At 34.7% G+C, this 13863-nt stretch overlaps 1 protein-coding gene across 4 annotated transcripts in view; it reads right to left on the bottom strand.

Moving 5' to 3' along the window:
- Nucleotides 1–13863, bottom strand: part of LOC140633280 (coiled-coil domain-containing protein 7-like) — a 356022-nt gene that overhangs the window by 32144 nt on the left and 310015 nt on the right. For 3 of the 4 annotated variants that reach the window (XM_072825599.1, XM_072825600.1, XM_072825603.1), the window contains one exon: nt 4958–5077. The exons of the other annotated variant lie outside the window; for it this stretch is intronic. In XM_072825599.1, coding sequence (XP_072681700.1) covers nt 4958–5077 — 120 coding nt within the window. The remainder of the gene's footprint in view (nt 1–4957; nt 5078–13863) is intronic. 4 annotated transcript variants of the gene reach the window in all.

The following is a 13863-nucleotide window of genomic DNA, read 5'->3' as shown; positions in this document are numbered from 1 at the left end:
TGTAATAGCAATACTATAAAACTCTTAGAAAAAATAGAAAATCTTGAGATCTTAAATAGGCAATACTTTTTGAGATACAAGTTTAAAAGCATGATCCATAAAAGAAAAATTAATATATTGGGCTTCATCAAAATTCAAAACTTTTGACTGCCATTAAGAAAGTTAATACAACCTCTAGACTGGAAGAAAATATTTATAAATCATGTATACAATAAGGAAATTGCATCCAGAATATATAAAAAATTCTTAAAGTTTTAAGAACTTAAAAAATGGGCAAAAAACTTTTAAAGACATTTCATCAAAGAAATACACAAATGGCTAATAAGCACATGAAAAGGTGTCCAAAATCATCTTTCAAGGACATATAAATAAAAACCACAATGAAATGCCATTGCATATGCAACAGAATGTTTATAATCAAAAGGACAGACAATAGTCAAGTGATGGCAAGGATTAGAAGAAGTAAAAGCCTTCATTCCTTGTTGGTATGTAGGTAAAATGGCACAGGCATTTTAAAAAACAGTTTGGAATTTAAAAAAAATATTTAAACATAAGTTTACCGAACAACACAGTAACTCTACTCCTAGGTAGCCACCAAAGAGAAATGAAAACACGTCTTCATAAAGACCAACATGAAAATATTCAGAGCAGCATTCCTTAGAGCCAAAAAGTCAAATGAACAAATGATCATGAACCTATGAATGGATAAAGAATATATTTTACAGCCATACAGGAGAATACTATTCAGCAATAAAAAGAAATGAAATATGATACATTACTATATGGGTGAAGCTCAAAACCATGCTCACTGAAAAGAGCTACACACAAAACATCATGTTTTGTATGATTCCATTCATGTGAAATGTCCAGAAAAGGTAAATTGATAGACACAAAAAGCATGTTAGTGGTCACCTGGGACCAGAAGTGGGAAGTAACTTAACTAAACTATCACTAGGGATCTTGCAGGAATGGTGAAAATGTTCTAAAACTGAATTAAGATGGTGACTGTAGACCTCGGTAAATTTACTAAAATCCTTGACTCATACCTTGACTCATTTAACTAAGATGGGGCAAATTTTCTGATACAAAATTTATGACTCATTGAAATATTTTAAGAAAATAATTGCTAATCTGTACCTCTCTGAGGAACACATCTACCAACTAGAGTATCATGTTTCTGTAGTTGCTTGTGTTAGCCTTACAGTATCCACTCAAAGCACTCTTTTCCAGTTACTTCAAACTGCTCATTTTTCTCTACCTCTGACAGTAAGATTATGTCATTCATTTGTTTTTGTTTTTTTTTCCAGCTTTATTGAGATGTATTTGACAAAAATATGTGTAGTTTTGAGGTGTACAATGTATTGGTTAGCCTCTATTACATCACATAATTACCATATCCTTTTTGTAGTGATAACATTTAATACTCTTCTAGAACTTTCAAGCATGTAATACAGTATTGATAACTATAATCTCATCATGATGTACATTAGGTTCACAGAACTTATCATCTTCTAACTGAAAGTTTATACTCTTTGACCAATATCTCCCCATTTCCCCCAACCCATAGCTTCTGGTAGCACCACTCTACTCTCTGTTTCTATGAGTTTAGCTTCTTCTTAGATTCCATATGAGTGAGATCACATTGTAGATGTCTTTCTCTGTCTGACTTGTTTCACATCAGTATAATTCCTCCAAGGCATATCTGTGCTGGTGCAAATAGCAGGATTCCCTTCTTTTTTTTATAGCTGAATAGTATAGTATTATATATATATTTAAAGTTCTATTATGTACTTTATATTTTATATACAAATAATACATAATTATATTTTATATATTTCTAATACTACATATAATAAAATAGTTATTTTGAATTCTTTGTAGGGTAAATTTTAGACCTCTGTCTTTGGATTTGGTACTGGAAGATTCTTATAATTCTTTGGTGGTGTTACGTTTCCTTGATTTTTCACATTCCTTGGAGTTTTGTGTTGCTATATTACATTTGAAGGAGCAGTTACCTCTTCCAGGAAAGAACTGCCTTTATTAGCCCTGCTAGAAGAAATCCTGAGGTTTTCTGGAACCTTGAATGTTCCCTCTTGTGGCCGAATTCTTAAGCTTTTATATTTTCTCTGGATTGGGAGCTAGCTGCAGAGTTGAGGGAGGTGTGGGTGAGACAATCCTGTCCCACAAGCCAGTTGGGGGATTCTACAAGTGAGGCTTTCCCAGCAGTTCATGGGTGGGCTTCTGGATGGGAGTCCACAACATAGTCAGTAGAAACTACATCCCTTTAATGCTCTCTGAGAATCATATCTGCCATTCTCCTGATCTCCCCTCACCCCACGATTTAGTACTCTAGATGCTTTGGTGGTGTCCTTCACAACTGGAAAAGCCTGATGCCCGCTCTTTCTTCCCCTGCAAAGGGAAAATCACGGTATGAGAGAGTCTCACTTGGCTCTACCTGCAGGGGACATGTGATGCAGGCAGAGTCTTATCCAATCCAATGTGTCCAAACTATTTTTCTGCTCCAACAGAAAAACTTCTTTTTGGGATTTTTGGAACATCTTATCTGGAAACCTGGACTTCCACAAAGCCTCTTGTCTATGGGTGACTGCCCAAGTCAGTGTTGTCCAGGTGCTCCCTGACCGTGGCCAAGAGGAGTTGGAACCATTCATGAGCTATTATTATAGAGTCCACAGCTAGGATGGAGGTTTGTCTGCCTATTACCCTATGCACAGGTGGCCAGGGCTTTTCCAGATCATTTGGTGTTGATGCTGGATCCCATAACTTTGACAAAGGCATTTTTGTTCATGGATAGTTGCCAAATTTTTGTTGAGAATGAGGCGACAAAAACAAGAGACATCTTATGCTATGGTGATGCTGACATCAATTGCCAGACATTTGTGATAGTTTCTTATGCCTCAGCCTGCATTTCATCATAGGATCTCCCAACATCCTATTCATTTCTTTTTTGCCTGCATATTTTTACTGAGAAAATTATAATATAATTAAAATATAATTGAATGATGGAAAAGATAACTGACTGTGTGGATCATTTACTGCTATGTGCCTCTGTTATGTTTTTTTCTTTGGTATATTTCCGTAGGGGACTGGTGACTGTGAGGCCTATCCTATCCCTGTCTTGTATTCTGTATGTGTATGTGTGTGTTTTGCAGGAAGTCAGATTATAGGAGCTGCCTCTGAAAATGATTATAGGTCACAAAATTGTGATCTCTGGCCCCAAGGCCAAATTTTAATATGAATTTGTGAGGTTCTGGGAAAAGCATATGCATTTTTGCATGGGGTGGGTATTAAGAATTCCCTCCATTCCAATTGGAGAGAATGCTGTGGTGGATTGGTTTCAATAATGGTCTCAATGTATTCTTGACTACTAGTATTCATATCCTCCCATACAACTCTGGTCTTGGCTCTATGACTTTAGTAAAAGGAACAAAAGCAAATGCAAGCAGAGACTTCAAATGCTTGTATAATGCTTGGACAATGGGCTTGCTCACATGTTGTTCTCAGAACCTGAGATTACAACATGAAGACTCTTAAGCTAATCAGCTGAATTATGAGGGACTAGGGGCCAAGTCACCTCTGTGTCCTTGAAAAGTTTGTTTTCTCTTAGCTCACAAACCATCCTTCCATAGTCTGCTTTGTGGTACTGGATCCAGGACTCTGATAGCCTATTTTTACTTTGCTAGTTAACTCCAAATTAGGGTTATGCAAACAAGGCATGCTAAAGAGAGACTCCAAGTTTAGAGGAGAAACAAGGGACTTGTTTCTGTCATTTGGCTACCAGTGGGCTTCCTGAGTGTTTCGTGTCTCTTTTCAGTCTCTGTGAACATCATCCCAGCAATGTTTCTTTATCTCAGGAGCAGAAGTTCTTTCCATGACATGGTCTGTAGTTTTCTCAATATTTGCAAAACAGTTTTATTTAAAGCTTCATCAGCTGAGACGCCAGCAAGATTCTCTCTTCAGCAGTATGTCTAAGAACCCTCCTGAGATACCAGCACCAACAAAGCTGCATCTTCTACTCAGAAGTCTTCGTCAGCCCGAGGAGTGGCAACTTCTTCCTGACATTCCTCCATGTTATTTTAGAATTCTTTTAAGCTCTCAGCTACCTAAATACCAACTTTATACTTAATGAGTTTTTAGATTTTTGCTCTTTCTTCAAACAACTGGTGAGGTTTTTATTTCTTGATGAACCCCGACTATACAGCCTCATTGTCCCAAAATAACAGCTAGCCAATTAATTGCCAGACATGTGAGTGAAGCTATTAACCACAAGTGATCAAAGATGTATAAATTAGCCAGCCAAAACCAGTCATTGCTAACTCCTGAATCATGAACTTTAAATCCTGAATGACTATTTTAAGCTAAATAGTCTTGGGGTAGTTATGCAGTAAAAGGACATTAACAAATGTGGAAAAACATTTAAAAAGACTTAGATATGATTTAATAGCTCAGATGAACATACATTAAATGAACAAAAACCCTCCGGTATGGCTAATAGTTATGCAGAGAAAAGCATTTTTTCCTCCAATTGCTGGAGAAAATGTTAATGTTAGTAACCTTTTAGGAAAGTAACCTGGAAGTATCTTTTAACATTAAAAATCCTGGGACTCTCCCAAATAAATATAAGCATCAATGTATGTTCATGGACATACGAGTGGTTAAAAGCTAAAAAACGTCAATTCCCTTTAATAGAAGAATGATTAAATAAAGAATTCTATACTATGAAATATTATGCTGTTAGCAAAAGTATAAACTAAAGCCATTTCATTTTCAGGCTTGCAAGGATTAACCTAAAATATTTCTGAATAAAAAGTAAGATACAAAGTGAGTAAAATGAAAAACCATACTAAAAAACTATTATAAGTAACTATATGCTTATTTTATACCATTGATGTGTGTGTATGTATACACACATATATATAAGTATATATATATATTTTACCTTGATTGTCAAAAGGTGATAAATTGATCACTTTTGTTGGGAATTTATTCATTGTGATGTTCTTCATAAGTAAATCCTGATGATGTGAAAACATATTTTTGTTCTTAAATAAATTCTTTCCTAAATTTAAAAAAATTTTAGATTACATGAAGACTAAATACTCATATGGTATTCTCCAAACACCATGTACTAATCTTTATTTACACATTTATAATGTTTTTCTTTCCACATTTTATTGAGTGGCCACTTGTTTATTGCTCTAGTTTGTATAAACTGTTTATTTTCTCTTCCTTGTCTTTATTCTATGTTCAGTGATAGCATCTTACTTTTTTTTAGTTCATTGAGGTATACTTACTATGCAAAAATTGCACATATTTAATGTATATATATTTTTATAAGTTTAAACATATGCATACACCTGCAATACCATCACCACAATCAAGATAATAAGCATATCCATCACCTCCAAAAGACTTCTCTTGTTTTCTTTTTTGGTATATAGTAAGAACATTTAGCACAACACTCCTCTCTTAATGATTTTTATTTTTTTTTTATTTATTTTTTATTTTTTATTTTTTTAATGATTTTTAAATACATAACACTGTACTGTTAACTATAGGCATGACGTTGTACAGAAGATCTCTAGAACTTATTCATTTAATATAACTGACTTTATGTCAACTGAATAACTACCCATTTCTTCCTACCACTAGCCCCTGGAAGCCACCATTTCATTCTCTGCTTTTGTAAGTTTGACCCTTTTAAAATTTATTTTTAAGTCTATTTAATTTTATTTTTTATTGAAGTATGATTAAGATATAATGTTATATTAGTTTCAGGTGTACAATATGATTCAACAATTCCATGTATTACTGAGCACTCATCACGTAAGTGTACTTTTAATACCCTTTATCTCTTTTACATCTCATATAAATGGAATACATTATTTGTCTTGTGACTGGTTTATTTCTCTTAGCATTAATGTATTCCAGGCTCATCCATGTTGCTGCAAATGGAAGGATTTCCTTCTTTTTCAATACTAAATAATATTCTACAGTACCTCTAAGTCACATTTTCACTTAATTTCACTCAGCTTTATTGAGATATAATTGACATATAGCATTGCATAGGTTTGAAGTGTACAATGTGATGACTTGATACGTGTATGTATTATGAAAGGATTACAATAAGTTAAAATCGATACCACCTCACATAACTAATTATTTTATGCTGAGAATATTGAAGATCTACTCTCCTAGCAACTTTCAAGTATATAATACAGCATTGTTGACTAAAGTCATCACACCGTACATTAGATTCCAGAATTTGTTCGTCTTCTAACTGGAAGTTTGTACCCTTTGACCAGAATCTCTCCATTTCCTCCACCCTGCAGTCCCCAGTAACCACCATTCAACTCTCTGCTTCTCTGAATTCAACTTTTTTAGATTCCACACACCAGTGAGAGCATACAAATGTCTCATTTCATTTATATACTAATCTCAAGCTCCATCCATGTCATCACAATTGGTAGAATTTCCCTCTTTCCTTCTATGATATTCCATTGTATATTTTATATCAAATTGTCTTTATATATTTATCTGTCTGTGGACATTTAGATTGTTTCCATGTCTTGAAGTATATATGAATATACTGCAGTGAATAATGCCCCAGCAAACACAAGAGTGCAGATATTGCTTTGAAAGGGTGATTTTATTTTTTTTGAATATGTACTGAGAAGTGGGATTGCTAGATCACATGGCAGTTCTATTTATAATTTCTTTAAATATTTTATTTATTTATTCATAAGAGACAGAGAGAGAGAGAGAGAGGCAGAGACACAGGCAGAGGGAGAAGCAGGTTCCTCACTGGGAGCCCAATGCGGGACCGATCCCCAGACCGGGATCATGCACTGAGCCAAAGGCAGACACCCAACCACTGAGCCATCCAGGTGTCCCTCTATTTCTAATTTTTGAAAGAACATCTGTACTATTTTCCATAATAGTCACATCAATTTACATCCCACCAATATATAAGATTTACCCTTTCCCCACATCTTCACCAACATTTGTTACCACTTGTTTTCTTGATGATAACCATTCTAACCAGTGTGGGATGATATCTCATTGTAGTTTTGATCTGCATTTCCTTGACTAGTGATGTGGAGCATTTTTTCATGTACCCATTGGATATCTGTATGTCTTCTTTGAAAAATGTCTATTTGTATCTTCTGTCCTTTTATAACAGCATTGTTTAGTTTTGGGGTTTCTACTATTCTTCCCTCTCCTTCCCCTCCCCCACTCCTTCTTTTTTTGCTACTGAATTGTATAAGTTCCTTATATACTTTGGGTATTAACTTACTATGAGATAGATGGTTGGAAAATATTTTTCCCATTCTGTAGGTTGCCTTTTCATTTTGTTGATGGTTTCTTTTGCTGATCAGAAGCTTTTTAGTTTCATGTCCCACCTGTTCTTGCTTTTGTTGCTTGTGCTTTTGATATAATGCCCAAAATATAAGATCAATATTAAGGAGCTTTTTTACTGTATTCTTCTAGAAGTATTGAGGTTTTGGATCTCACATAAGTCTTTAGCCTATTTCAAATTAATTTTTGTTAACCCTAGAAGATATGGGTTCAGTTTTATTCTTGCATATTGATATCCAATTTTGTGACATTATTTATTGAAGAGAATATTGTTTCTCATTAAGTATTCTTGCCTCCCTTATCAAATATTAATTGTTTATATATAAGGATTTACCCAGGCTCTTTTCTGTTCCACTGGTAGATGGTCTGTTTTTATGGCAGTACTATCCTGTTTTAATTATTATATTTTTGCATAGTTTGAAGACAGGAAGTGTGATGCCTGTAGCTTTGTCCTTCTCTCTCAGGATTGCTTTGGCTATTCAGGATCCCATGTGGTTCCAAACAAACTTTAAGATTGTTTTTTCTATTTTAGGAAAAATTTCATTGAAATACCAACAAGGATTGCATTGAATCTACAGATGGCTTTGGGCAGTATCAACATTTTAAAAACATTAACTTCCAATCCATAAACCTAGGATATCATTCCATTTATTTGTGATTCTTCAGTTTCTTTCATCAAAATATTAAACGTTTTAGTGCTTAGACTGTCACACACCTTGTTTAAAGTTATTCTTCAGTATTGTTTTGATGTTATTGTGACTGAGATGGGGTTTTTCTTATTTCTATTTCAGATATTTCATTATTAGTATATAGAAATGCAACTGATTTCTCTATGTTGATTTTGTATCCTTCAGTTTTACTGCCTTCATTTATTAGTCATAACACTTTTATGGTAGAATCTTTAGGATTTTCTCTATATAAGATCATGTCATTTGCAAACTTCACTTTTTATTTTCCAATTTGGATGCCTTTTCTTTTTCTTGCTTAATTGCTCTAAGATTTCCAGTACTAAGTTGAATAGGAATGATGAGAATGGGCACCTTTTTCCTGATCTTAGATGAGAACTTTTCAATCTTTTGCCTATGGGCTTGTCATATATGACCTTTACTATGTTGAGATATGTTCCTTCTATACCAAATTTATTGGGAGTTTTTATCATGTAATATTTTACAACTTTGCCAAATGCCTTTTTTTGTATCTTTTGAGATGATTGTATAATTTTTACATCATTTTGTTAATGTGATGTATCACATATAATGATTTACATATGTAGATCCGTCATTGCATCTCACGGATAAATCCCAATTGGTCATGGAATATTATCTTCTTAATGTGTTGTTGAGTTTGTTTTGCTGGAATTTTGTTGAGGATTTTTGTATCAGTTTTCATCAGGGATATTATTTATGAGGCTTGTAGTTTTCTTGTAGTGTCCTTTTCTGGCTCTGGTATCAGGGTAATGCAAGCCTTGTAAAATGAGCTTGAGAGAGCTTCTTTATCTTTAATTTTTTGGAAGTGTTTGAGAAGGTTTGGCATTAATTATTCTTCAAATATTTGATAGAATTCACTAGTGAAACCATCCAAGTGTGGATTTTTCTTTGATGCATGGTTTTTGATCAATGATTAAATTTCCTTATCATTATTGGTCTGTTCAGATTTTTTATTTCTTTAAAATTCAGTCTTTGTAGTAGATGGTATATTCCAAGGAATTTATCCATTTCTTCTAGGTTATCCAATTTGTTGGTTTAAAATGATTCATTGTAACCCCTAATCTTTGGATCTTTGTAGTATCATTTGTAATGTGTATTCTTTCATTTTTCACCTTTGAATCCTTCTTTGTCTACTTAGTCTAGCCAAAGTTTTGTCAATTTCATTGACCTTTAAAAAAAAACAACAACACTTCTTGGGGCACCTGGATGGCTTAATGGTTGAGTGTCTGCCTTTGGCTTAGGTTGTGATTCTGAGGTCCTGGGATCGAGTCCTGCACCGGGCTTCCCACAGGGAGCCTGTTTCTTCCTCTGCCTATGTTTCTGCCTCTCTCTCTCTCTCTCTCTCTCTCTCTCTCTGTGTCCCTCATGAATAAATAAATAAAGTCTTAAAAAAAACCCCAAACGCCTTTTATCATTGCTGACCTTTTTATTATTTTTCTGTTTTTATTTCCAGTCTGGTCTTTGCTATTTCCTTATTTGTGCTAAATTTGGGCTTAAGTTTTTTCTTCTTTGGTAGTTGAAAAGTTGTTTACTTGACTTTTTTTTTAATGTAGATGTTTACTCCTATAAACTTACCTATAAGAACTTCTTTTGCATCATCAAGTTTTGGTATATTATGTTTCTATTTTCAATTGTCCCAAGTTATTTTTTCATTTTACAGTTTATATATCCTTTGTCCTATTGGTTGTTTGTGTGTTAATTTACACATATTTGTGAATTTTCCAGTTTTTATCCAGTTATTGATTTCTCATTTCATGCTACTATAGTCAGAAAAAAACACTTGGTAAGATTTCAATCTTCTTAGATATCTTAAGACATGTTTTATGACCTATCATAATATCTCTCCTGGAGAATGCATGTGTGCATTTGGAAAAGAAAGAGAATGTGTATTGTGCTGCTGTTGTATGTAATGCTCTATATGTCTGTTAGGTCCATTTGGTCTAAAGTATTGTTCAAGTTCAACATTTCCTTATTGATTTTCTGTCTGGATGATCTATGTCTGGATGATATTGAAAGTAGGGTATTGAAATTTACTATTATTGTATTATTGTTTATTTCTTCCTTCATATCTATTAGTATTTTCTTCATATATTTAGGTGTCTGATGCTGGGTTCATAAAAACTTATCACTGTTACATCCTCCAGATGAATTCATGCCTTTATCAATATATAATTATCTTTTTTGTCTCTTGTTACTACTTCTGAGTTTAAGTCTATTTTGTCTGATACAAGTATAGCCACCTTGATCTAATTTGGTTTCCACTTGTATGGAATATCTTTTTCTATTCCTTCACTTTGACCCCACCTGTGTCCTTCAGTATTCTTGGCTTCTCTGTCAAGTATTAGTTAGCCATATATGAATGGGTTTATTTCTTGGCTCTCAATTCTGTTTTATTGGTGTGTGTGTCTGTTTTTATGCTAATACCAACTGTTTTGGTTACTATATCTTTATAACATAGCTTGAAATAAGAAGGGGAGATGTACCCAGCTTTGTTCTTTTTCAGAATTGGTTTGACTATTAAGGTATTTTGTGATTCTATATAAATTTTAGGTTTCTTTTTCCTGATTCTATAAAAATGCCATTGAAATCTTCATAGGAATTGCATTGAATCTATAGGTGGCTTTGGGTAGTGTGGGCATTTTGATAATATTCTTCTAATTCATGAACTTGGGATACTTTTCCCATTTATTTTTTTTCTTTTTCAATGTATTTCATTGGTGTTTTGTAGTTTTTATTTTTATTTTTTTATAAATTTATTTTTTATTGGTGTTCAATTTGCCAACATATAGAATAACACCCAGTGCTCATCCCGTCAAGTGCCCACTTCAGCGCCCATCACCCAGTCACCCCCACCCCCTGCCCACCTCCCCTTCCACCACCCCTAGTTCGTTTCCCAGAGTTAGGAGTCTTTCATGTTCTGTCTCCCTTTCTGATATTTCCCACTTATTTTTTCTCCTTTCCCCTTTATTCTCTTTCACTATTTTTTATATTCCGCAAATGAATGAGACCATATAATGTTTGTCCTTCTCCGATTGACTTATTTCACTCAGCATAATATATGAATATATTTTACTTCCTGGGTTAAACTTATTCCTAAGTATTTAAATCTTTAATGCTGGGCAGCCCTGGTGGCTCAGCGGTTTAGCGCCGCCTTAAGCCCAGGGCCTGATCCTGGAGACCCAGGATCGAGTCCCATACCTGGCTCCCTGCATGGAGCCTGCTTCTCCCTCTGCCTATGTTTCTGCCTCTCTGTCTTTCCCTCTCTATGTCTTTCATGAATAAATAAATAAATCTTTAATGCTATTATAAATGGGATCATTTTCTTTATTCCTCTTTTTTTCCCAAAGATTTTATTTATATATTCATGAGACACACACACACACACACACACACACACACACAGAGGGGTGGGGCAGAGACACAGGCAGAGGGAAAAGCAGGCCCCATGCAGGGAGCCTGACGTGGGACTTGATCCTGGGACCCCAGGACTATGCCTGGGCCAAAGGCAGGCACTAAACTGCTGAGCCACCCAGGGATATCCCATTTTCTTTATTCCTATTTCAGGTAATTTGTTGTTAGTGTATACAAATGCTACTGATTTTTGCATGTTAATTTTGCATCCTGCAACTTTACTGAATTCCTTGATCTAACTTTTTTTTTTTTACAAACGTAAATTATGACATCAAAAACATAAAACATGTTATGTATGCCTAGGCAGTTTTTTCAACACTTGAATATATTTTCCCACTGTTTTGTGGCTTGTAATGTTTTTGCAGAGATTGATTCTAATGCCTGAGAGGATTCCCATTGTATGAAATATTTTTCTCTTGTTGCTTTTAAAATCTCTCTTTGTATTTGATTTTAGACAGGTTTATTATAATGTGTATTGGCAAATATTGTTATGGATTGAAATTTCGCAGTGATTTCTTAGCTTTGTGAACTTGGATATTCAAGTATCTCCCTATATTTGGGAAGTTCTCAGCCATTATTTCATAAGCTCTACACTTCTCCTTCTCTTCTTCTGGGATTGAATCATTCATGTATTAGTTAGATTATTGGTGTTCCACAGTTTATAGTCTTAATTCTTTTTAATTTTCTCTTCTTTGTATAATTTCAATATTATCTTCTACTTTACATATATTTTCCTCTGCTGGATCCACTATCAACTCTGGAATTTCTTTTTGATTTTTCTTTATGATTTCTATCTCTTCATTCAATATTTCTTTTTGTTTGTGTATTCTTTTCCTGCTTTTGTTGAGCTATCTTTCTGTGTTTTCTTGTAGCTCACTGAGCTTCATTACAACAGTTATTTTGAATTCTTTATCAGTTAAATTGTAAATCTCCATTTCTTTTGGGTTATTGAAAAATTATTGTATTTCTTTCATGGTATCATTGCATTAAAAAAAGTCACCTTCTCCAGGTTTACTGACTGGCTTTCAGAGAGAAATTCCTTCTGTCAGCCCTGTTAGGAATTCTAATTTTTTTTTCAGACCTTTTCTATGGGTATGCCTGCTCCATACTTCTTGTTCTCTTTTGTGGCAGAATTCTTAAGCCTTCTTCCTGTGCTGTAAGGACAGATTGGATGCTGAGAGCCTCCTTTTTGTTTTTCTTATAGCAATACTGAGTGCTCAAGTTAACGGTTTCTTCCAGATCAGCTTTCTGTGAGTGTTCACTGTCTGTCAAAGCTGACCCTTGCTGTTGGAGCATGCATAGGCAGCCAGTCACAAGGTGGAGTTTATGTGGGTGAGACACATCGAATACTGGAGTTGACTGTGGGCCAGTTTTCAGGGGATCCACAGGTGAAGTGTTTTCAGACCAGATGTATGGGCCTGCTGATGGAGTTCTTGACACACTTAGCAGTCACATCCCTTTTATACATTCAATTCTGAGCCTTGGCAACTGTTCTCTCAGCCACTCTCTTCCCTCAGGTCATGCAGCTTATGATTCAGTCTGGCTGACCCAAGAGAGAAATGGGTCTTTTTTTTTTTTTTCTTTTAAACGGTATCCTACATAGCTAGAGAAGCTGGGTACTCACTCACATGCTCTCACTTTTTCCCATGGGAGAAATCTCAGGATGAAAAGGGCTCAAGAGAGCCCTGAAAGTATGAAGTATGTTGAAGTATGAACACGAAGTATGTTGTCCTGCAGAAGGAGTAGTGTAGGTAAGATCAAACTATTCCTTTTACCTTCCACAATGTATCCAATCTCAGATTTTATTGTTGTTGTTCTAACAGTGTTCTAGAACTTCTTTGCTGGACTCCTGTATTTCAACAAAGTGTCTCTCATCTGTGGATAATCATCAAATTGTTTTTTTTTTCCCAAAGGGGAGATGGTAAAACAAACAAAAAAACAAACAAAAACCCAAAAGAAAACAACCCCCCCCACAAAATTCCTGTAATATTGATGTCATTCATTACTATAATCCTTCTTTTCTCTTGCCAAATATTTTAAAGGAAATGTCATTTATTACTTTTATTTCTATGATATATCATATTATGTCAAAGTCCGTTTTAGAAAGTTTTCTCCCATCTAGTTCCATCCATGTCGATGTAAATGGTAGGTATTCATCCTTCCTGATGGTTTAGTATTCCACTATATATGTATACTACATCTTCTTTAGCCATTCATCTGAGGAAGGACATCATAGCTCCTTCCACAGTTTGGCTATTGTGGACATTGCTGCTAGAAACATCAGGGTCCAGGTGTCTCAGCTTTTCATTGCATTTGTATCTTTGGGGTAAATCCCCAGCAGTGCAATTGCTGGGTCGTAGGGCAGGTC

The sequence above is a fragment of the Canis lupus genome, chromosome 5 (assembly GCF_048164855.1).
Source record: "Canis lupus baileyi chromosome 5, mCanLup2.hap1, whole genome shotgun sequence".
Classification (NCBI taxonomy): domain Eukaryota; kingdom Metazoa; phylum Chordata; class Mammalia; order Carnivora; family Canidae; genus Canis; species Canis lupus.
The sequence above is the reverse complement of the archived record's forward strand: the minus strand, read 5'-3'. Positions and strand labels throughout refer to the sequence as shown.